The sequence below is a fragment of the Ranitomeya variabilis genome, chromosome 6 (assembly GCF_051348905.1).
Source record: "Ranitomeya variabilis isolate aRanVar5 chromosome 6, aRanVar5.hap1, whole genome shotgun sequence".
Lineage (NCBI taxonomy): Eukaryota > Metazoa > Chordata > Amphibia > Anura > Dendrobatidae > Ranitomeya > Ranitomeya variabilis.
This window is the reverse complement of record NC_135237.1, coordinates 335,567,757-335,593,900: the sequence shown is the minus strand read 5'-3', so window position 1 is coordinate 335,593,900 and position 26,144 is coordinate 335,567,757. Positions and strand designations below refer to the sequence as shown.

General features: G+C 38.8%; 1 protein-coding gene across 4 annotated transcripts in view; it reads right to left on the bottom strand.

Annotated features, from left to right (window-relative positions):
* The window catches only part of DSP (desmoplakin), a 59,280-nt gene that overhangs the window by 18,711 nt on the left and 14,425 nt on the right, over positions 1–26,144 (bottom strand). For all 4 annotated transcript variants that reach the window (XM_077269826.1, XM_077269825.1, XM_077269827.1 and 1 more), the window contains exons 2-13: positions 18,453–18,549; positions 12,166–12,314; positions 11,910–12,078; positions 9,436–9,564; positions 8,798–8,848; positions 8,327–8,488; positions 5,880–5,984; positions 2,382–2,477; positions 1,973–2,098; positions 1,573–1,725; positions 743–897; positions 174–300 (exon numbers count right to left, since the gene is read on the bottom strand). In XM_077269826.1, coding sequence (XP_077125941.1) covers positions 174–300; positions 743–897; positions 1,573–1,725; positions 1,973–2,098; positions 2,382–2,477; positions 5,880–5,984; positions 8,327–8,488; positions 8,798–8,848; positions 9,436–9,564; positions 11,910–12,078; positions 12,166–12,314; positions 18,453–18,549 — 1,519 coding nt within the window. The remainder of the gene's footprint in view (positions 1–173; positions 301–742; positions 898–1,572; positions 1,726–1,972; positions 2,099–2,381; positions 2,478–5,879; positions 5,985–8,326; positions 8,489–8,797; positions 8,849–9,435; positions 9,565–11,909; positions 12,079–12,165; positions 12,315–18,452; positions 18,550–26,144) is intronic.

Sequence of the window (26,144 nt, the reverse complement as noted above, 5' to 3'; positions counted from 1 at the left end):
CCACATTTAATGAAAAGAAATTGCAAGAATTATTTGAATATCCAAATAAGAAAAATCTTTATAGCTCTTTTAACTACATGTACAAAAATAATGTGCCTGGTCAGGAACGGGTGCTAATTGGCCTGTCTTGAAGTGGTTAACCATATAATTCTAATAAATACATAAACTCATACCTTAGCAAGTGTCATAGTTCTAATTTTCTCTATGTCAATCATGCAGTAGTGCCAGGACACCAAGCTCTTCATATTGATGTACAATTGGTTCCAGAGAGTCAGAATTGCTTCATAAAACTGTTCTATCCTGAAACATGAAAGCAGATGTTTATTGTACTTATGCTCAAGATGTGAGAGGACATACAAGTAGATAATTATCAGTCGGGGGTATGTGCTTGCTATCTAATCTTGAAGAATCCTTAAACAGCTCAATTTTTGGTCAATCACATAATCATATCATACATATGCAGTCTCGGAAATCCACAACTAAAGGAGCCCATACACCTCAGATAACTGCCAGACACCAATGGCAATGGCTTATCTCCTGGGAGAACAAAACGATTGGGAATTAAATTACATGCCGATTCCTTTCTTCCATCATCATGATCTGTTGGGGAAAACGGTAGGCCCCTATATACTTTAGATGGTCAGCCAGACTCATCAGCAGGTTCAGACAACTCTTCTCTTCACACTTTATGATATATTCCTTATAATCAGCTAAACATTTAAAAAATACTGGAGAATCTTACTTGGAAGACAGGTCTATAGCACCAGGATTTGGTGGAGGGATAATCAAACTGACAGATGGAACCACCATGTCTAGCCCACCAGGACCAGTTACATTCCATTTGCTGCGCTGAGAATTGTTCTTCAAGATGCATTCATCTCCTTTGTGAATAACTTTCTGTGCAGACATTTCAAAAAATGAAATTGTAGTAAACTATTTTCATATATGTTTGATTAAATATACATTATTAATGCATAGGTATAGAGATAAGCAATTCGATTTGCTTTTTGCCTCATTGCTCTTGTCCACCTTAAAGTCCAGTTCTCCACGGCAGCTAGTCTTCACTTCTGCACCCAGCATCCTGGGAAAGTCTGGAGTTTCTCAGAACCTGCAGAAGTGAAGACTTGCAGCCATTGAGAACCAATCAACTAGGATAGTGAGACTTGAGTTGCTCATCTCCATAGAACAAAGGTCACATAGAGAAGAAAAAAATAGTATCACCAAATGGGATTAATTTGGGTCGTATAGTAGAGTAGCCTGTGTGCAAAATACAGAAGTCACATATGATTGTCTACTGTATATTGGTAGAGAGTAGTAAACTGTGATCCTGTTTTGCTGGTCCATAGCATTCAAGGAATACAGGTTACCATACCTAGTATTATTTTATTCTATTTAAGTGCCCACAATGAAGCTGCAAAAAATAGGATTTCCTCACTGCTAAATGCTGAGGAAAAAATAATATATAGCAAATGGGAAATAAATAGATAAAGAGGACCTGTCAATTGCTCAAAAATATTGAATCATATAAATTGTATAGTAAAGGATTATACATTTTATAAAAATAAATGATACCTGGTCCTGCTTGTAGTCACAAAGAGCCTTAAGAACAATCGGCTTCTCCCTCTTGTAGTCTGGGTTTCTCGGTTTGAGCTGAACTATTTTCTTGGATTTGTTGACTAAGTTTTGAACCTGTCGCTTATATTCATTAATTTTGTCTCTTTCTTTCTGCAAAAAAAAAAATAACTAACTTTTAGCCGTAGAAACTCCAATAATCGGTTAGTAATATAGATATTATAAATATACGTTAGTTGGCATCCAATTCCTAGAAAGTCGAACACTGTGCAAAATAGTGCGGAATTTTACAAGACTAGAAACAGAGGTGGAGATGACCGAGTATGAAGTTTTTATATTGATCTGTATAGATCTCTGGGTCTGATTGTTGATAAAATAGAAAGAAAGATCAGAATCATACCTCTAGCTCTTTAATCATTTCCAGGACTCGTGGCAATGGCATGCTTTTGTCACATGGGTATTTCTTTCTAATAGTGTCTTGAAGATTTGTTAAGTAAGTTTGGGTGCCCTGTGCCTCATCAAAAAACTGAAAATGAGATGACATTGGGAGAATGAAAGAAAATATTCAGAATGAACAAATAACACATTAATAAGATTCTAGATTCTGTTTCTTGAACTTTTCTCTAAATCTAGACCATTGTTATAATTAGGAGCAATTCTCCATATAAGCCGAAATGAAGAACTCTGGAAGCCTGGGCTTCATGGTTTTCAGTAGGCAAAGTCGGCATGGCTAGGTAACAAACAGCCCTTCTTGAGTTTCCAGAAAAGAACAGCAATTGATGCGGTTACAAAAACAGATTGTAGCTTACTTGGAAGTACGCAGCATTTTCTTTCAAGTGAACATCAATGCATTTGGTGATTTGAAGAATCCAACTCCATTGAGTCTGCAGTGTATCCATGTAAGCCTGAGAAAGAGAAGCCTCCATCAATAGCAGTGTATAAGGAATAGGCACAATATACATTAAGTGGCTAATCCAAGATAAGACTTTAATTGAATTGATGTATTGGAGATTAAAGACCCACCCAGTAACATTAAACTAACGTTTGCTGAATTTGCCGACTTTCTGCTGAAAGCCAAATATGTATGGGAGATATTGGGGGACAAAAGGATTCGGCATGTACAAATTCAGACTGTCTATCCTTTTGTTCTCTAAGAGATATGCCACCAACAGAGATGTCTGACAGCCGTTCTCTCACAGAGAACACATGAGTGCTCAACAGGGAGAACACTCCCGTATATGGGAGAGTAGGGCGAAATGCCTGCCAAACTAATAATTGGCCAACAGCTATATAAAGTGTATGGGGCATGACAAAGTCATTGGTAAAGTACTGGAGGGTCGCTACGCTTAATAGCGTCAGTAATGTGAAACCCAGAATATTTTCCTCCACACTACGTGTTGTGAGGATTAAGCAAGGTTGCATAAATGGGCTGGCTTTTATGTGGATATACATAGAGTGGGTGGGAGGATGTCCACCTTATCTCCACCTGCAGAGCCGACACGGCCGTGTGCTGACAGGACCTGAGTGATGTCACAGTCATGTGATCAGTCACATGGGAGAGGAGTCACATGGTCTGGGGTTTAAATAGCTGGGCTCCAGAAGCAGTCTTTGTTCAGCAGGGATGGAGAGAGGATTCCCAAGTGTTTTTGTCCTGAGGAAAGACAACCTGTGGTGCTAGAGGGCGTGCAGCATTTTTGTTTTCTTTGTTGTTTTGCTGTTTTCCCAGAGGGCCGTGTTTATTTTCCCCGCTTGGTTTCTGCTGCCCTTAATAAACCAAGCACATTCTTAAAGAGACAGTGTTCCGTTTCTACTTCTGTGTCCAACTGAGTTAGCCACTCTACCACAGTGGGCTTAATTTCGCTAGTTCATTAGACAGTGTTGAAGTGATTACTAAGTTTAGTTATCCAGTCTGTATGAGACTATGTTTTAATGTCACTTTATATTATTATAGTGATTTGTACTTAAGGTTTTGTTTATTCTTTTACTTTCAAATACATTTACAGGCAAGCTTCAGCAGAAAAGCCAAATAGAGCACAATTTGCCCAACATATGCCAAGAGCCCTTTGGCATCCTGTAGGCTGCTGTGCATTGGTATACTGTTTTTTTCACTGCATAAATATTTACCTTGTGATATGATTACTTTATTATGGGAGCCTATAGGTAACCTATGCCACTTATGCCCACAATGGGCACGGTAACCTAGTGGAATTCAAACCGATAACAGGACTGTCATTTAATTCTATGAGGCTGCATCTTTCACGATATGTGCTATTTAAGAAGAGGCAGCGTAAACTATTGGGCATGGGATAAGGTAATATAGTGGACAACATCTAGCTATCTTTGTTTAAATTAGACTTGCCAGGAGCACTAATGAAAGCTTTTTGCCAGCAGTCCTATGTAAAACCTTATAAAAACACTTTCATGCCTGACACACTTAGCTTTGCCATTCTTGCATATCATCATAAACATCTAAAAATGTACCGTACTTAATCCACAATAATGGGAAAATGGGTGTACGTGGTGAGCAAACTTTTATGAAAGCGGCTTATTTCTTAAATGAACAAAAGGATTTTGCATTGAAATTTAACATGCCTGGACCTTCTTTCCATTGACATCTGCTGATGGGACATCAACAGCTGGAAAAGGTCAACATTCTTCTAATGTGAAAGCCAATTTTAAATAATTACAATGGAGACAAGATTTTGCCTTCAATGACAGCATAAAGGTGTCATTACTTCATCCAAGTTATGTATTTCTCATCACAACTAATGAACTCATTTTAGAGTTCATATAATAATAAATATAAAATATATAATATATATCAAGAATATATATATATATATATATAAATACCTGCGCTAAAAAATGCATATGTAGGATTGCATAACTATTTACCTTTAGAAAAAGAAGGGAAGGAGAAATGCTGAAGATAATGAAATAATCGGTAATGAATCTGTATATTGATCCGTGGATATATTAACCAGGATATTCCAACTCTGGGGACAGGAATAAATACACAAAAATAGTAAGCAACAACAATAAGCAACAATATTTAAAACTAAAGGCAACACTACACTTATAGAACAGGATTACGAAGCTGTGCTTAAAATTACTATATTTAAAATTGCACGTAGTAATAAAATAAGAAGGAGTTAGTTACATACTGTTCAACGTGCGGACTCTTGAGACTGAAGAAAGCTGGCAACAAAAGACACTGGTACCTTTGTCCAGATAATGGTAAGTAAATTACTTCCTTAGTTAGTAAGCACCGATGTGCAAAGATATTGATTCCTTTGGCGTGCTGTCCCGGCCGGTGACAGCCGCCCGTGCAGGGAAAAAAATACCTGTAAATGCGCGCTCGAGAAACGTTGCAGCTGACAGGACCTTCGGTGTATTCGGGTCACGTGACCAAGGCGTCACGTGGTGCCCTGGTTTGAAGGTACGGAGCACTACAGGAGCCAAAAAACCTTTGGCTCCTGTAGTGCTCCGTACCTTCAAACCAGGGCACCACGTGACGCCTTGGTCACGTGACCCGAATACACCGAAGGTCCTGTCAGCTGCAACGTTTCTCGAGCGCGCATTTACAGGTATTTTTTTCCCTGCACGGGCGGCTGTCACCGGCCGGGACAGCACGCCAAAGGAATCAATATCTTTGCACATCGGTGCTTACTAACTAAGGAAGTAATTTACTTACCATTATCTGGACAAAGGTACCAGTGTCTTTTGTTGCCGGCTTTCTTCAGTCTCAAGAGTCCGCACGTTGAACAGTATGTAACTAACTCCTTCTTATTTTATTACTACGTGCAATTTTAAATATAGTAATTTTAAGCACAGCTTCGCAATCCTGTTCTATAAGTGTAGTGTTGCCTTTAGTTTTAAATATTGTTGCTTATTGTTGTTGCTTACTGTTTTTGTGTATTTATTCCTGTCCCCAGAGTTGGAATATCCTGGTTAATATATCCACGGATCAATATACAGATTCATTACCGATTATTTCATTATCTTCAGCATTTCTCCTTCCCTTCTTTTTCTAAAGGTAAATAGTTATGCAATCCTACATATGCATTTTTTAGCGCAGGTATTTATATATATATATATATATATATATATTCTTGATATATATTATATATTTTATATTTATTAGTTCAATTCTTTGCCCTTTTATGGTTTAGGGGCTATACCAGCTGCTCTTAATGCACTTCATCTTCTTTTTTCATTAGCGCCGCTACACCACTTATCCATATCATTTTAGAGTTCTCTCGTTAAGAAGCTCTGATCTTTGCCTTTCATCACCATCATAGCTTTACCTCAATCTTGTCTGATGCTGGATGTTGACTCAAAATCAGTTGATCACTTTCTTGTTTCAGCTTGTTCAATTCTTTTTCCTTAACCTCCAACTGACTCATCAGTTTCTAAACAATATGGGAAAAAAGTTGATTAATGGGAGTTTTTCAAATATTTTCACTACTCAAAGTCAATGCTGCATTAAAAATTCTGCCATGTGACTAAATCTAGACATACACATTAGAATAATATTGGTCAAACCAGATAATTTTAGCTAGATTGGCCAAAGATATTGAGGGTATAGAGAAGCTTGAATGTCACCTGATGTCAGGCCAATTTTTTGTTGTCCTTTAAAAAGGGTTGTATACTACTCGGATAACCCCTTCTAAATGATTATATTTCCCCCATTTAAAAAAACAAAAAAAAAAACAACCTATACTCACTTCGCGGTAAGGTTTTAGCACCTTACCGCGATATCTCTGCTGGATCTCCCGAGGCTTGAATGACATTGTTATGTCACGTGAGCCCTGCAGCCAATCAGCAGTCAGATACACAATCCATATAGTTAGGCTGAATTGAAAAACTTATCAAACACCAATATAGATACACAACAATGCAAGCCAATAAAATCAATAGGATCTTTTATTAATATATAAAACACATTAAATACCGAAATAAACAGACAAAATAATGGAACTCCACAGATAATAAACAAACGGGGGATATCACCATATCAAACATTAAACCATAGTGGAGACCTTGCTAAATGGATAATAAATTAAGCCATAAGGGTATATTTAAAAAGATAGGAAGTGAGTATATAAGGGAGTAAGGCGCAAGTATTGTAGATAAAGTAGTTAGAATAAGCCTCCCCCATAGCTACAAAAGTTAGAATTTAACTATATGGCAAAAAATCCCGCTATATAGCCACATGACTCCACAAGTACAGCAACAAGGTAGAAGATGAAATCCCAACGCACCGGACGCGTGTTTCTCTGGGCGAAACAGTTCTTGCGAAACGTGCGCCAGGTGCGGTGCACCCTCTACCTTTCTGCTGTACTTCTGGAGCTATGTGGGTATATTGCAGGATTTATGGCTATACCGTATATTTAAATTCTGACTTTTGTGGCTTCATGTGAGGCTTATTCTATCTACTTGCCTTGCTCCCTTACATACTAACTTACTACCTTTACCTGTGAGTATAATCAGAGCAATTGGCAATAACTATTACCTTGCGGCTTCATTTATCATCGATTTAGCAAGGTCTCCACTATGGTTGAATTTTTTCTATGGTGATATCCCCTGTTTGTGGTGTTCCATTCTTTTGTCTGTTTATTTCTGTATTTAATGTGTGTGTGTTTATAAACTAATTATACAAATCTTATTGATTTTCTTGGCTTGCATTGTTTCTACATCTACATCACTCACATCTTCTGGGTGTTGGTATCGTCTGATGGAAAGAAGTGTGAAGTGGCCCATTACTTGCCACTAATTGGCGCAGGTCTAGCGTGACATTATAATATGGGTCACCCAGAACCAACATCGCTGGAATGACACCTGTGGTTACTGCAGGCTGTTTTTATTTTACATGGGGGAGATAATAATTGAGAAGGGGTTTTCTGCGTAGTGGACAACCCCTTTAAAGTGTGGGTTTTTTGTTAAGAAAAACCAAGTCACCTTAGGCTACCCATAGAATAGTTGGCAACTGCTAGATTGGTGGGGGTCTGAATTCTATGCCCCCACAAATCATCTAATTCCACTTACATTGAAGTGGCAGTGCTTTTATCCTCTATGGAACTGTCAGAGATAACCTGAGTATACTACTCCAGCAGTCCCATATTTAATGTATTAAAAGGTGGTGATGCATGTGCACTGCCACTTTTGATCACAGTTCTCTTTTGGAGAGAATGTGACCAGATGGAGTCACCTGTTGAACATGTGGCCTGCTGCTATGGCACTGAAAAAGATGGCCAACCGCTAAACTCAGCTATCATTATCCCTCATAACTCATAGACGATGAATAAAGCAGCAAAGTGGGGACTTATTACACCGAGACCTAGCCTAAGAATTATCATCTGTCCAATACAGAGGTGTTCAATTTTTAGAGACTGGAATATCCCTTTACGCAATCTACTATATCATTAATATTATTTTGGACTGTCTTTATAAATGCTCCTGATTTTTCCACGCACATTCACTAGCAACCTCTACAAAAATTCAGGCTATTCACTGGCATTTTACAAGGAAAAGTATTTTGCATAAAATAACTTATCTATAGCCTCTTTTTATGATGCAATCACTAACGGAATGTCCGATCTGTTGAAATCCTAATGACTCTTGATTCATTTAAATCAATTTATTGTGGAATCTGTCAGGTTTTTGTATGGATTCTGGCGTTTTTAGCCTCTACAATGGAATGCCAAAAATCCTATAATGAATGGAAACCAATTGTCCAGCACCGGAGGCTTACAGAGAATGATTCCTGCTTTCTCGGGATGTCAGTGTTCTTGTCACTCCAATCATAGAGCAGTTCTTCTTCCTCTCGGTCATTGATCCACATGATTTCTCTGGATGTGGCCTGAATGATGTTCTGCAGTTGTCGCAGCTGATCCATTCTTTCAAAAGAGAATTTCTAAATTTGAAAAACAGATGAATATTAGAATGAGGATTAATAAATGTATAACCATGATGAACATATGAAGCTTTAAATTGGGTTCTCAACTAGTCAAGACCTTCGCTACAAATTCCAACATGGAATATTTAGAAAAAGAAGATTGCTTGCAAATGTATGCATTTAGTGGATATATCTCAATCTCATTCATTTATATGAAGAGTGATTTTTGTGGTATTCAGAAGATTGCAAGTATCGCGTAACAGAATGTTTAAGTCTGCCCCAGGCTAAGTTATAAAAGTGGCACTTGTGGTCATAAAAGTTACTTACCAGTAATGCATCGTATTCTTCTTCTAGCTGATAAATTGCTCCTTTCTCACGCTAAACAATTACAAAAAATGATATTAGCACAATTATAAATTAAAATGTTAATATACTAAATATTCTATTGATTTGGATAAACTTCAACACTTAAAAGAACCAGTGGCATTTGGGAGGAAGTGTACAGAACCTTAATCAGGGTCCAAAGTAAAGACAAATGCCCCAGTTCATTAGACCGGCATTGTTTATACCGGGCTTGATGAGGAGACATGCTGTCATTAAAGGCACCTCATTTAGAGTTACATGTGCCTCCTTGTGCCTTACGCTAGTCAGAGACTGGAGTAAGATTTCTGGTGAAAGGCCCACCGCAGCTCTGAATTAATTAGACAAGCTGTGGCATCACATTTTGGCAGAGCTGTCCTAAACTGTCAAAGTGTTTTACGCCAGAATTCTGGTGAAAATATTTGATGAATTGGGGCCATTGTGAAGAAATCTAAGAAGAAAACAACCTCAGTATTTGCACAGACTTGTGTGCCCATTTGCCATTTGTAAGCATATACCATGCATAGGTGACCAAACCAAGAAATGTGGTGTAAATTAACTAGTAGCAGATTTAATTATCTGTAATAATGTAAAAAATGAATTACCAGATCTGCTTTAATTTTGTCCAGCTCCCATCGGTAGTCAGCAATGGCATTGTGGAATTTTCTGTGGTTACCAATCTGCTGTTCTACAGAAGCGGCATCAAATCCCCAATCAACAATTTCTATTTGACGCTAAAGGAGATAAACGTATTGAATAAAATTAACAAAGACTCTACGTTGCAGCATGCTATTCTATCCACAGTCACAATGATAATGACTGGAAGGCCAAGTTTACATGAGCGTATAAAAAAATTAATCCGATGTAAAAAATGGACAATTTGTCATCTATCTATATTATCATTTGTTTTTATACATCAGCAATTATTAAAAGTTATAAGACTAAATTCAGTCTCTTATATTAATAATAGCAATGTATCTGAAAAAAATTGGATGCTATTCAGATGATCTGTTTTGGATACTATTTCTGTTGTTGAATAAGCGGGTCTCATCTGAAATATGCAGACACTAGTGCATGTGACAATTTTATTTTTGTTATGTGGATATTCAGTCCATGTTAAAAAAAAAAAGCCCTATTGAAGAACATTTGTACTAATGCTGTTTTTTTCCACCATGGACAGTGCTCGGACTCAAAATACAGGAGTGTGAATGTAACCTAACAGTATCAGAGTTGCTATCACGGCAACCATCATAGAATTTCACTAACATAAAGAACACCAAAATAGCATAAGACGTCTTTCACACATTCATGTTTAAAAATGTAAGTGTCATCCATGTTTACCATCAGTGTTTTTCAGTTATGGATAAAGAAAAAATTAAATACAAAACTTCTCCTATACTTTACAATATTAACCTCTTTCTGACATGTGGCGAAATAGTACGCCCATGTCGGAATCCCCCTGTTTGGTGCGGGCTCAGTGCCAGAGCCCGCACCTTTCCAGGCTCATGACAGCTGATCTATACAGCTGACAGGTGACCATAACAGCCGCGGGTGGAATTGCGATCCACTCGTGACTGTTAACTAGTCAAACGCCGCTGTCAATCTCTGCCAGTGCATTTAACTTGTGCTTACCAGAAGCGCATCACTAATCCCGACCATCGGTGACCCCGTCACATGATAGCGAGTCACTGATGGGTTGGTATGACAAAAGAAATATGAAAGTTCAAATCACCCCCCTTTCTCCCCATTTAAAATAAAACAATAAAAAAAATCAAATATACACATATTTGGTATCACCATGTTCAGAATCGCCCAATCAATATTAAAAAAAGAATTCACCCAATCGCTAAATGGCATATCGAGAAAAAAATGTAAAACACCAGAATTACTTTTTTTGGTTGCCACTACATTGCAATAAAATGTAATGGGCAAAAGATTGTAACTACACCAAAATGGTATCAATGGTATCAATGTCAGCTTAGAATGCAAAAAATAAGCCCTCACCCAGCCCCAGATCACAAAAAATGGAGACGCTACAAGTCTCGGAAAATGGCTTTTTTTTTTAACAAAATTTGGATTTTTTTTATTCAACACTTAAATAAAAAAAGAATCTATACATGTTTGGTTTCTGCGAACTCGTAAAGACCTGGAGAATCATAATGGCAGGCCAATTTTTGCATTTGGTGAACATGTTAAAAAAAATAAATGTGGAATTGCACTTTATTTGCAATTTCACCGCACTTGGAATTTTGTTACCATTTTCCAGTACACGACATGGTAAAACCAATGGTGTTGTTCAAAAGTACAACTCGTCCTGCAAAAACCAAGCCCTCACATGGCCATATTGACTGAAATAAAAAAAGATATGGCTCTGGGAAGAAGGGGAGCAAAAAAACTTAAACGGAAAATGGCCTGGGGTTATGAGGTTAAACACATACAGCACACAGATGTTTTTTGTTTTTTTTATTTTCATAAATGTATTTAAAGTTACATATAAAAATAAATTACATTAATAAATTTGGATTTATTAATTTAAAATCTAAAAATTAAGACTTTCTTCAGAAAATAGATTTCTTAATTTTGCCTTATGAACATATAGTTCTGGTTTCCCTAAAAAGGTTGGGTGTTGATACACCAAACTAATGTATAATTTAGAGCTGTACACGCCGCAGTGAGGTAACACGCTGCACAGTGGCACACCTTCGCCCAGGGCATTATGGCAGATTTCCAAGAGTAGCAGCCATTTTACATACACAGCCACATAAGACTTCAAGCTTTTACAGTCATGCTGAGTCAAAATAGCCAAGTCACCCAAATCACTTCTTCTGGCATACTGCCCCAGAACATCACGGTTATTAATTATGGTCACTCAAGCAAGACTACCACAGATATACTAGACAGTTGTTAAGAGGCACTTAAGATATGTAGAACTTAGTGAAGCGTTTCGCTCTGCACAAGGCTTTAAGAACATGTTGTTGAGAACAGTTCTCAGCATGAGGTTTTGAATGCCAAAGATCAAATTTCCACTTATATTGAATATGAATGTGCCAGATTTCCAATCTAACAATTTCCCAATTACCCTTTGCTGCCGAATTTGATTTAATGCTTCTGTAGTGATCCGCTTAGTGTGATCATCCCATCCTGAGCCACTCTGAGAAGAATATCCGCCTCCTTTAGATCCCTTGCGTACACGTGGACCATGAATGGCTTTATCGAGGGCACGCATTTGGTCAGCAAGCTGAAGCAATCTACAAAATACAACGAACCACATTTTCAGCTTATATTTCCTATTTGTTAAGACAAAGTCAAGTCTGCTGGTAGCTGAATTGCCATACTTCCTGTAGTAGGAATCACATGGTTGTCCCATCATTCTCATCTCCTTGATTAAGCCTTCAACCAACTCCATTTCCTCCTGGGCTCCTCCAAGACAATCTTCCAGTTCTCTATTGCGTACAAGCTGACTTCCATCACCATACTTTAATTCCTGGAAAATAAAATGGCTACATTATTGGATATATCATTACTAAAGAGATACAGGTCAGTGTTGTGAAAATCTAAGGCCAACTTTCAGTTTGTTGCCCTAACTATGAACCTGAATACCCACAACAAAGCACAGTATGAGGTCATATGCACACAATGTCCCTTTCAGGAGAATTCCACTCTGAAAACCTCCTGAAAAAGTGCTAACTAAACATTCAAAATGACTTTCTGTTTATATGTTCAGTCTATGGAGCATCTGTTAATGGCTTCAGGTTTCCAAAGACGCCAAGTGGTTAAAAGAAGTGACCTGACAATTCTTCAAGTGTTTTTCACACTAAGGCCATGTGCACACGTTCAGTATTTTTCGTGTTTTTTTCACGTTTTTTCGCTATAAAAACGTGATAAAAATGCGAAAAAAACGCAAAAAAAGCTTACATATGCATCCCATTATTTTCAGTGTATTCCGCATTTCTTGTGCAAATGTTGCATTTTTTTCCGCGAAAAAATTGCATCGCGGAAAAAAAAAGCAACATGTTCATTAAATTTGCGGAATTGCGGGGATTCCGCACACCTAGGAATGCATTGATCTGCTTATTTCCCGCATGGGGCTATGCCCACCATGCGGGAAGTAAGCAGATCATGTGCGGTTGGTACCCAGGGTGGAGGAGAGGAGACTCCTCCACGGGCTGGGCACCATATAATTGGTAAAAAAAAAAAAGAATTAAAATAAAAAAATAGTCATATACTCACCTTCGATGGCCCCCGCAGCCTTCCCGCCTCTCAGGTGCACACTGCCACTTCCGTTCCTATAGCTGGTGTGTGTGAAGGACCTGCGATGACGTCGCGGTCACATGACCGCGATGATGTCGCGGTCACGTGACCGCGACGTCATCGAAGGTCCTGCACACACCATCTATAGGAACGGACGCCGCTGAGGAGATCGGCTGTCTGCAGAAGGTGAGTATAACCATTTTTTTAAATTTTTTTTTATTATTTTTAAACATTCTATCTTTTACTGTTGATGCTGCATAGGCTGCATCTATAGTAAAAAGTTGGTCACACTTGTCAAACAGTATGTTTGACAAGTGTGACCAACCTGTCAATCAGTTTTCCAAGCGATGCTACAGATCGCTTGGAAAACTTTAGCATTCTGCAAGCTAATTACGCTTGCAAAATGCTAAAAAAAACCAGCAAAAAAAACGCAAAAAAAAATTGCGGATTTCTTGCAGAAAATTTCCGGTTTTCTTCAGGAAATTTCTGCAAGAAATCCTGACGTGTGCACATACCCTCAAGATGCTCTATACTTTACAATACAAGTCACATGGAAGGCTCATAAGATGCGCAGAAGGCTGTCTTGATGAGCGCTTTACCTGTATTTTTAAGTGAAAAGCTTAATTGTTAGATGAAGTAAAAAAAATAGCCACAAAAATAGGCAGTCAAAAACAGCGAAAAAAATCTCAGGAAACGACCAAAAAAATAAAACAAGACAATTCTGGGGAAAAAAAAACCACTGGCATTTCTCAAAAGGTCTTCCTCTTGAAAAATTTGATGGGTTCACCCACCTGAAAAAGACATTATGTCCACATACCCTTACCCAAAACAAAAGCATCTACAACATCCCCTTCCCTTTGCTAGCTATTCCCCTGCTTATCCTAAATTTTGAGCACGTAAGCATTTTTTTTATTATTCTCCCCAACCCTAAGCCTTTACACACATAACTAAACCAACTTTCATTAACAATAGTCCTTAACAACGAAAAAAACAACATACTATCCCTCAGGCCTTGTCAGTGTCATAGTGTGTCAGTAATTTCTGCAAGGCCTTCTCCACTAGTATGATAATTGTGTTCAGCTCTGCATATTACAGAAGAATGTAATAGATATTGTTTAAGTTGGTGTCAGCAAGATTGTTATCTTACTAATAGTCTCAACTTTCCTCTATATGTGTAAGTGTTCTAGTGGGTGATGCGGAAAAAGCAGCTACCCCTGTCTTATGTCCCTTGAGAAAAAAGGGATTGGCCATTTTGAATTCAAACATGTCTATCGGCCAACTTGACAGAATGGGAACACCACTATGCACATTAGATAGTTGACCCGTCCTGCAGTAATCAGCACATTAGACTGACATTTATATGAGGGTATGGCCACAGAGTAAAGAATAAATCATAATTGATGGATTCAGTTATTTTTACTTTAGAAAGAGTGATAAATCATACAAGAAAAATATTTATCTTTGTACCGTGTTAGCCAGTAGATAGGACAATATTTAGATTTAAGAGTCCTCAGTGGTTGATACCTTTTAATGGCTGACTGAAATGATGGTAACAAATTGCGATCTTTCGAGAGTACTCAGGTCTGTTCACCAGTGTATGCCTGATGAAGAGACCTGAGTAGTCTGGAAAGCTTGCAATTTATTACCATATTTTCAGTTAGCCATTAAAAAGTCTCAACAACTGAGGACTCTCAAATTTTAATATTTTGATAAATCAATCATTCAAAAGTTCTGCGTTATATTTTATAAGGCATATTTAATGCGTTCCCACCTTTGGTTACAATTTTCTCTTTAGATTTAAAGGGGATATCCTGGACTTTTTTAAAAAAAGGGCAGGTAGTTGCTTCCTAACTGTCGTGCCCGGCGACATTCTCTGCTGACACAGAGCGGTCACAGACTTCTGCTGACGCCTCATCAACAGAGTCGCAGTTTCTTCTGTTGACAGGGCAGGACTACTGGTGTCATGCTGATTGACAGCTGGCTCTCTACTGCCTAATTGGGGGAATATGACTGTCAATCAGCATGACGCCAGTAGTCCCACCATGTCAACAGGAAGAGAAACTGCTGCTCTGTTGGTAGGGAGTAGCTGAACCTCTAGCATGAGCGGTCAATGATCGGCGCTGGGTACAACAGATAGGTAGTTGCCTCTTAACTTTTTTAAGTCCTGTGTATCCCCTTTAAATGCATGTATTTTGGGCTACAAATCATTTTATTGGGCTCTATTACCAATTTTGCTTGACTTCTAAAGTGTCTGTGTTGTACCGTCTGCTGTTGGCTACTTAGCAAGAATCTGTCAGTTCTGTCAGTGAGCTCATTCTGATGGTCCTATGGGAGAGTTTATAATTATTGTATCTGGGTTTTTTTAGCTTCTCTCAGGAGATTTTTTACCATAGACTACATCAAAGTTGAATGTGCCGTGAAACAAATCTTCTGTAAATGCCAAACGGTGCAACAATTTTAAAAGACTCTTCAGGAAATACATGGCAAGCAGAAGCATTTTCCTTAGGAGTCTTCCTCTGGCAAAACTCTGTGGGTTCGCCAGAGTCTACAAGTCACTGTGTTACATATAGTTGCAAAGGTTGAAAAGAAGACCTAGGTCCATCAAGATCAACCTTTCTCCACCTACTATTAATTTTGTCACTAAAATAACTATAACCCACAATGTTATGTGTACTGAGGAAATCATCCAGCCCTGACTGCTCTAACTATAAAGAACCCTTTCCTATTTAGCTGCTGGAATCGCCTTTCTTCCACCTGTAATGAGTGCCCCCTGGTCCTTAATATGGTCTTTGGAAGGAACAAGTCCTCTGTACTGACCACACACACATATATATATATATATATATATATATATATATATATATATATATATATATATATATATATATATATATATATATATATATATATATATATATATATATATATATATATATATATATATGAGATCTCTGAGGCATCTTTTTCCTAAACTAAACAAGCCCATCTTTTTCAACTCATCATATGAGAGGCCTTCCATCCTCTGTACTAATCTAGTTGCCTGCCTTTGAACCGAGTCTAACTTCTGGAAATCCTAAAAAGTGGAGCCTTAGGGTATTTTTCCACGGTAAGTAAACGCTGCTTGTTTGACGCTGCAGCGTCAAACAAGCAGCGTCCAGATGTTCCAGCATAGTGGAGGGGATTTTAGGAAATCCCGTCTCCACTATGCGTGGAAACCCGCACGCGGCGGCCCTGCGACTCCGGACATGCTGCGCGTCTTTTCAGATTGCAGCATGTCCGTACACCTTGCGGGGACGCAGCGTCCCCGCAAGGCATATCACAGGGCCCTATGGCGAGGGGTGCGATGATCCCGGATGTGTACTGTACACATCCGGCACCATCGCGTCCCAGAAAGGGGGCGGGGCTTAGCGCCGAGCGGCTTCGCCGCTGCGGCGATACCGCCGCCCCTCCGGACCGTGGAGCCATAACCTTAGATTAAATACTATTAGGAAGGTCATGCTGCAAAATGAGAAAACAGCACATCACATACCATTGTATACAAGTTGCATATATGTTTATATGTAGGGCACTGAATATATTAATGAGGGTTTAAATAAATAATGTTTGACAAAAAGTATGAAATATGTGCCCCGTAGCTGAATTAGAGCTGGTAGAATAGTACAATCACTGCTGCGTAGTGCCCTGTACACTTTAAATTTGACATATTACCTATACAAACACATTGGTATAATAAATTGTATTTTCGGAAATGTAGGAAATCAATCAAGGTACTGTATACATATAATTAAATTAGCTAAATAAAGCAAATGAGAAGATAACATTACTATTTGGATGCTTGGAAATCAATGTTCTCAATCCAATATTATGCAATTATTACCCAACCAAATTGTAAATTATATAACTATATTTAGTGGCAGGAACTCACTCAATGGTACAGGTCATTATGGACATTAAGCTGCTTTCAGAGGGTAAATCATTACTCTCAGCCTCTGTAATAGGCAGTTATGGGCTGTATTACCATCTTTTCTATTCTTTCAATTTATACAGTGAAATCTCGTGAGAGGACTACTCATAATAGTATGAAGATGGTCATCCCAAAAAGGGTGGCAACTATGAATATTGGTGCTGCAACTCGTCCTCTTGTTATTCTATGAGGCTGTGCACATGTCCGATTTTTTCCTTGAGCAAAGCCAGTCTAAGAAAAAAAAAATTCAGCATGTACAATTTGCCTTAAGAGAATTGGATGGAACTCGCCCATTAAACTATGGGTCCATGGAAAAAGTCGGACCGCATTCAGATGACATCTCGGTGTGATCTGATTTTCATGTACGCACAATTTAGAGAAGGTGGAGAAACTTTTTTCCTCCACCTCTGAGAAAATTGGATCACACTCTGATCAGAGTGTGATTAGCATAATTGTACTGATTTTATCGGATGAGAGAAAGTGGTCATGCAACCCTAGCCTAAGACTTGCACCTGGAGCTACGTCAAATAATATGTGTGGGAATTGCAGTATGATAATTCACTACCACAATCAACTATTCTGCTGCCAAATGGCAATTCCAGTTGCTCATTCATGTGCCAGGTAGATGTGGCTGTGGCTCCAAAGAGAAGCTTACAGGGAGCTTGTCACATTGGACATGCAGTCTGGCCTGTGGGCAGCATGGTATTGAGAAGGAGAAGATCAGCAGAAAGATAGGTTTATTGGAAAAGAGTCAGTGTAATTTGTACTTCTATACAACATCCTGCCTGAAGATCAGATACCATTTTCAACATGACCTGTGCCTTTTAAAGGGAATCTGTCAGCAGTTTTTTTCTATGTAATTTGAAGACAGCATGAGGTAGGGGTTAAAACACAGATTTCAGCAATGTATTATTTACTAAGCTGTGTGCTGTTGTTTACTTACAGTGAAGGTTTTACCACCAGGACCTCATCACTGCTCAGACTACAGCAGTGCCCGTGAGACCTAGTCAGACCACGCCCCCTCCTGTGATAAGCAACTCACTGTCTATAGACTGTGTACATAGAGAGCCCGCTGTGAGCAAGGTTCTGCTACATCTAAAAACTCTTGATTGTGTCAGAACGGCTGCACCCAGTAAACTAAGTGATACGTCATTAGAATCGGGATCTCTTTGCCTACATTACGCTGCTCTCAAAAGAGGTAGCAAAAATCTGCTGAGAGATTCCCTTTAACTGTAAAAAAAAAAACATGTCCACGTTCATAGACTTTAATAACATTTTATACATTTATGAGCGCTATATAAACATAGGATTTCTCTATGTGTCCGGTCACCTACATTATCAAATATGATGCTAATTATGTATTTCATTTATTTTAGTCTTCACATGTAATCAAGATGGAGTACATACCGGGGCTGCAATCAGTTCTGCGCGGATTAAGCATTCGGAAATATGCTGAAGCATATCTTGGACTGTGTTTGAACGACGGGACATTGTCCCAGTTTGCCTGAAAAACAAAAGCAGATGAGTAAATTAGTAACTTTGTAATATTATAGGATAACAGCCCGGCCATAGAGCTTAATGGGATCCCGGCTGTATGATCTCTGTATGAACAATATACATACATTGCTATGAATGGACATATTCCATGTATTCTCCAAATACAAAGCTGCCCGCAATGGAAACAATGTTGTGGAGATGCCAAATATGCCTTCCCTGCAGCAACACTTATGAGAACAATTAATGGTTGTTGAATAAAAAAAAAAAAAAAAAAGATATCTATATGTAGTGCAATTCCTTTAATATGTCCTCTAGTAGTCCATAAGTCCTGTAGTCTCCCAGCCAAACCATATTAGACCCGAATTGAGGGCAATGACTTGTGGCCAGAACGTAGGCGCAAAAATGTACCCTTTACACTTATGTCAGACTGACCTTTGAAAAAAAAAAACTTGATAGTTAAGTAACTATTGGATACATCATAGTCAGGCCCCATTATTCCTGTACTAAAGGAATTTTACAGAATATTAACACTCAATGTTATAATTGATGCATGACACTCATTAAATAGACTGTGCTATGTAAAGTACTCCCAGTCATAAAGTCTACAGCATAGAACATGCAGCACAAATACATAATACTTGTATTTAAAGCGAGCCTGTCACTTTACCCCATCTAAACATCTACCACAACCTTGGATGTCCCAAGAAGCCTTAAGAACTTTTAGCTTGGTGTTTTTTAAGTTTAAATTTTTGTTTGTTAATCCAAGATATTATGTTGTGCCCAGTATTAAATAAAGCTTTTAGTTTGCCAACTCGGCATTGACAACCTACCCTTGAAGAGATATCCTTGGGTAGAGGCACGTCCTTGCCATCTTTTTCTACTCACCCATCTAGATGGACAGGTCTCTTCCTATACACATGCAAAGGGTTAAGTAAGTATCAGCACTGAACATTGCAGACCAGTCATATCCAGGATTTGCAGACTGGTTCTGTGCACTCATCTGCACAGTAGATATACTTTTTACATACACTGGTCTGATTAGTAATTCAGACCCGACTAGTGCATGCTGGCATTGTTTTCATGCAGACCTTAGGCATTTGCCCATAGGTAAAATTTGCTCCATTGAACACACAGGCCAAAATATATTTGTGAGAACGTACTCCTAGGCAGAGACCTATCAGTCTAGCTTAGTGGGCGGGGAGAAGTCAGCAAGAGCCTTCCCCTCGGACTAGTCACTGGTCCCCAACCGTACCTTCTCCTATGATTTTCTCCAAAATGAATCAAGAGTTAAATGCAGATATTTAGAATGCACAGACCCCTCTCTTATTTATTTTGCCCTTGGTTCGCTTCCTTTTAAATTCCCATCATTGGTGTAGGAATCCTTCTAATGCTTTCCAGCAGTCAAATGTCCTTGACAGTGCCACCTCTCCCAAGCGTCTGTCACATGCTGAGAGCTTTTAATTTCTTTGCCAGAACAAGCCATTTCTTGTCTGGTATGGGTGGGTAGCGGTGATTGCATGTGTGCAGTGTCTCAGCTTGTAAGCAATAATCTTTCCTTCAACAAAAGAGTAATTATGCTGACTCACTGAAAAAGGTGTGCGAAATATGGATACACGCATCAGAGGAAAAGTCCACTTGTTATTACACAACTGGATTATAGCAGGCCAGCCTAGGAAAAATGTAAGATATCCAAGGGAAATGTGTAGTCTTAATGTTAGCGCAGACAACCCAGAGAAAGGAGTGGTGCATGACTAACTGAGACGCTAGACAGGAGTCAGGCCTTTATCAACAAACTTCATTGTATTCTGTGTGAAAATCCAACTCTACCTGTCTGACATCATCAGTTTTATGATGGCAGACATTGATTTCAAAATGAGTTCACTGGAGTAAATTCATCCATGTTCCATACAGAACAGCTGTGCCTTCCAAAATTGTCACCTCTAACCCCAAAGGGTCAAAACTTGTAGACTTCTTATCACCTGAATAGAAACTGTGTACAAATATGTATAAAACCACTGAAAAGTTCCCACAGAGCTGGGGATCACCGTGTGAGGGAATACAGATTCCATACTTTGTAATAAAGAAGAAAGAACACCAAAGACAAATGAAATATATAGAGAAAACTGAGCATCATATATACTGTAACTGTGAGACCATAGCATGAGCAGACATATTTTTGACCTGTGCTTAAAATAAATGCCATCCTCTTACTTGACAACATAATTGCACTTGAGGCTAAATATATGAATCTAGGTTTGGTACAGGCACATAATTATAGTGGGTGCTGAAGTGGTAGTTGCGGCCAAGCCCTAGAGCCTAAGAGGCCTAAAAAGTCATTTTGGCCTATATAAGAAGAAAAATTGTGACCCAATAGAAATTTTTGCATTGGTGTTCACGAGCTTCCAGCTAATCCAATGGCTGGGCACAAGATAAAACAAATGAATGGATGTCATCCAAGCTGAGATCACTTCTCTACTAATAATAATAATAATTTTATTTATATAGCGCCAACATATTCCGCAGCGCTTTACAAATTATAGAGGGGACTTGTACAGACAATAGACATTACAGCATAATAGAAATCACAAAATCAAAATAGATACCAGGAGGAATGAGGGCCCTGCTCGTAAGCTTACAAACTATGAGGAAAAGGGGAGACACGAGAGGTGGATGGTAACAATTGCTTTAGTTATTTGGACCAGCCATAGTGTAAGGCTAGGTTCACATTGCGTTAGTGGGTATCCGCTAACGGAATCCGTTACATAGCGGCACTAACGCAATGTAACGGATCCGCTAGTGCACCCATTGACCGCAATATATGTAACGCATCCCTAACGCATGCCATTTTTGGCGTGCGTTAGCGATGTGCCGTTATTTTGTGACGGACCTCGAACGCTGTCTGCAGCATTTTTGGGTCCGTTCTCGCTATCGCAGATTAGGCATCTGCGCTAGCGCGATCACTAAACGTGATCCTTTTTGGACATTGCGTTAACGCAGTCCGTTAGCGTATGTGCTAAACAGACTGCACTAACGCAATGTGAACCTAGCCTAAGGCTCGGGTGTTCAGGTAAAGCTGCATGAACCAGTTAACTGCCTAAGTATGTAACAGTACAGACACAGAGGGCTATTAACTGCATAAAGTGTATGAGAACACGATGCAAGGAACCTGGTTATGGTTTTTTTTTTGTTTTGTTTTACTAAATTAATTGTAAAATTTTTATTAAATCTGATAGAAGGATAACTAAGCTTGGTTATTCTTACTTTTAATGTCTACGGTATAAAAACATACCCACCAAAGACATGAGTGGTTAGCATTTCTAGGATAAAGTTAGTTGACCAAACTCGTGATTTTATGGTTTGTATTGGTGCTTGTGCTAAGTATAGACTTAAACCCAAAGTTTATGATTCTACAATTTTGTACCACATCCAGCGATAATAATTGCATCTAGCAAACCTAGCGAATTTATTACAAGCAACTAGTAAGCAATTTCCTTTATTAAAATGAGAACTGTAATCCAATTGCCCTTTTTGGGCACCATCAATGTGGTGTAAGCCAATATTTTTTACTACTTTCATTAATCATCAAAAATGTTGCTTCTCCAAGTTCCAGCAACAATGTAAAAAGGCCCTACAAGTACAGTTGTGGGAAGGACAAAGCGATAACCGCTTGTAAAAAAAATAAAAATTATGCTAAAGAATGTTTTTAGGAAAAGACTTACGGTAAGTTCTCAAGTTCACAAGTACAGCCTAAGGGAACAACAGATATACATTACTATCATACTAAGGTGTACACTCTCCAGTGTTCTCTTTGATAGGGCATACAAGATTTTTAGCTAAAGTCCATCAAGAACTTTCCTAAAGCCAAAATAGCTTTAATTAGTCTCCGTAGTCATGGTGATCAGTCGTGAAAAAATACTAGGGGGTTGATTAAAGGTATTTATAAAAGGCAAAAGAACTTTACTGACTTAGGACTTCAGAGGACAAAAGAAGTCATTAAACTTTATTTCATCTAGGTGTTGGTGAAAGATTGATGTTCTGGAGGGGACTTGAAATACCTGAAAGCCTAGGGGCCCAGTCATGGGTTAATACAGCCCAGTGTCATTGCCATAATTCTTCCTGTCACCTATCACCCTCTCTCCATGCATAAGTCAGTCACAATGAGAGGAACCGCCCTTCTCACAGCTTGTTAGTCCCTCCAAAGGTGCATTATACAGAGCACAACTTTCACCAGAATTTAAGGCCTACAGAGTGGCAGTGATATTTCAATATTGGCATCAGAGGAGGAGAAAGTATTCAGCAGCTTCATTTGATTTGGCTGTAAAATCATGCGAAAATTAAAAGGAAGATACTGGGAAAATGAAAACTTCTCAAGTATATCATATACCTTGAGGCTTTTCCCCTAAACAGGTTTGGTATAAATCTCTGGAATGTGCTTTCACACGATATGCATTTACAACTATGAGCCATGGGTCTGCTCTAACTACACTGTAGATATTGTACTTAGAAAAAAGCTTGTTAACGAAATACTAAAAGAAAGGAACTGGTAATATAAACCATACTGGAAAACAACATCAACAAAAAAGATTACAAGCAGTAAGTACTAAAAAAGTTACCATTAAATAAATATGCAAAGTCTGAATGTGCACCTGCTCTGGAGAAATTACAAAACTAAAACTTGACAGACATGGGCCCTCCCCAGTGGTAATTTATAAGTTGATATCGATGAGTTCGGCCAACAGACTGATGAATATAGGTGTGTCCCGAATAGTGGACTGTCGAAGAGGGGGATCTAGCATGTCCGATTTCAGACTGCCAATTATTTTGATCTCTAAGCCATTGCCAGAAATGTCTGGCAGTGTCTCTTTCATTGAGAACACATTAGCACTCAGCTGAGCGAGCACACGTGTGCAAGATACTGACGAGATAGTTGCCGGCCAAACCATTGTTTAGCTGACAGCCGTCTAAGGTGTATGGGGGACTTTAGGCTCTGTCCACACTGGCACTTATTCCACCTTCAAAGAAAAATTAGAATGTGGCCAATATGTGAAAACCACATTTACCTTGGACATGCTAAACAATCAATACTCATTAAACTTTGAAGAAATAGCTTATACAGTATGTACCACAATACAAAAAGTTTGTTCGTCGTGTGAAATAATTTTTAAGCTTGCTTAAAAATATTCATTTTTGGCAGCACATCATGCTGTGTAAACACGACCTGTGCTACTGAAAACAATTACATCCTATGCACACAGAACAATCTACTAACAATCTTTCTGCGAATCAGAGGCACAGTCGGCTTGTCTAAACAGGCTATCAAATAACTGCCAATTGGAAAACGTGAAGCGAATCGGCTGTCTTTTTTGGCCATTTGAATTGTGCAACTTTTGAAGGCTTCACGATAGGATTTCAATTTACCTGATCTGTTTGTCTTCAGGCAAGAGTGATAAACAAGTCCAGTGTGAATGCCAGAATCTTCTGCTGTCAAAATGGGTCAACTGATCCACTGGGAGGAACTCAGCCCATCCTCCGGACATAGGTCACGCTTTATATTGTATATACATGACAAATGACATAAGTGCTCTGTGTTTTCTTTGGCAAATAAATGCTATACTCCATAATAATAGTAAGCCATTTAATCCTGGGTCACTCCTCAGCAAACCCCTTTATATAAGTCATAAACACTTTATGAGGTTACACGTTTGTATGAGTAATACAACAAAGGCGTGACCATAGATCGCAATTATGATGAGTTCTGTATGATGGTCCAGACAATGTGGTGCACTACCTGGCCAGTCATATAGTCTATACACCCAGAGTAGGAGTGAACCTGTATATTAAGAAGCTGTAGTACTCATAGTCCCCTAGTGTGTTCTTTATCAAATCTGTGCTGCTCCACTTACAAGCAAGTTTTCTGATATTACAACACAATGAAAGTTTGTCTCATCAATAGAGACTTGGCCAATACACAAAAGAACATTAGTGGCATAGTAGGTAGGTAGCTTATTTGTTTCGAGAAGACAGTAGAGGGGGGAGGCTTCTGCTGCAGTTTGTTGTCTTATAGCCAGGAACAGGATTTCGTGAAGGAGGCATGTGGAAGAAGACACTTGAGATTTCTTTGTTTCTCTCAGTTTGTGATATAATGAAAAAACCCAGATAAATGGAAAGGGGAAGACCAAGGAGGAAAGGGATGACATATATATTTCTCAATTTTCCACGTTTAGTTCTCCTTTATTCTTAATTGTACATAAGCATGGACATTTGTGGGAGATTCTATTTAATGTACAAATATTAAATCACACGCTCATTACAAGTTCAGACTGGCCAACAAGAGTAGTCTCTAACATCAATAATGGGCTCTATACAGAAGACAACCAGTTTTCCTTTTCAAAAAGTAATCAAGTTGTTTTCTAGCAGCAACAAGACATTTTACTACTACATTTCTGTATGTATAGTATATGGCCTATCAACCAAAGGCAACATAGTGTAGAAATGTACCTATTCCACTTTATATTGCTACGTTCCAGTTAGAAATGACTACTTCAAGATAAATACTTTATTCTCACAGTATATATGCTCTCACTATACAAACAATCCAGGTGTATGGCGTTCTCACTTGCTTGATGGATTCCTCGTAGAGAGTTCAGTAATTTTAGACATAAGAGTCCTTTTACATATGAAGATAACTTTGTAAAACAGCCTGGCCTGTCAAACACCTAGATCGGCACTGAGAAGAGTCGGCCAGGGGTGGAGCAAGGCTAGCCTAATCTCTTTCTAGGTCTTCAAAGAATATTTTCTCTGAAACACCAGAGTGTTTCAGAAAATAATTTACCTGGCTACAATTGTGCAGCAAGGATACGATTCATACTGGTTACTGGTTAATCACCTGACAGGTTCCCTTTAAGATCACTGCTAATAAACTTGCAATAAAATGCATTTATTTACTTTATGGACTACTCCCATGGGGAGGTCATTTATTTACACATACTCCCCTGAGTGGTCCTCCATATAGACCTTATACAATGGCCAGAATAAGCAATCTACATATAAATAATTGCTATCACCAAGATAGCAAGCATTCCACCAGAATATAACAGTTAAGAGTGCTTACATGACCTATTGTATTATATGCTCTGTTATTTCATGCTGGTCTGTAAATGTTGTAGCCCACAATAACCTCTTCTCATCATGACACTGTGGGAGCAGTAATGCCTAGAGGCCCCCATACACATTACACTAAAGTTAAGGTACCGTTACACTAAACGACTTACCAACGATCACGACCAGCGATACGACCTGGCCGTGATCGTTGGTAAGTCGTTGTGTGGTCGCTGGGGAGCTGTCACACAGACGATCAGGGGAACGACTTCGGCATCGTTGAAACTGTCTTCAACGATGCCGAAGTCCCCCTGCAGCACCCGGGTAACCAGGGTAAACATTGGGTTACTAAGTGCAGGGCCGCGCTTAGTAACCCGATATTTACCCTGGTTACCATTGTAAAAGTAAAAAAAAAAAAAAACACTACATACTCACATTCTGATGTCTGTCACGTCCCCCGGCGTCCACAGGGTTGACTGGCAGCGCCGGCCGGAAAGCAGAGCA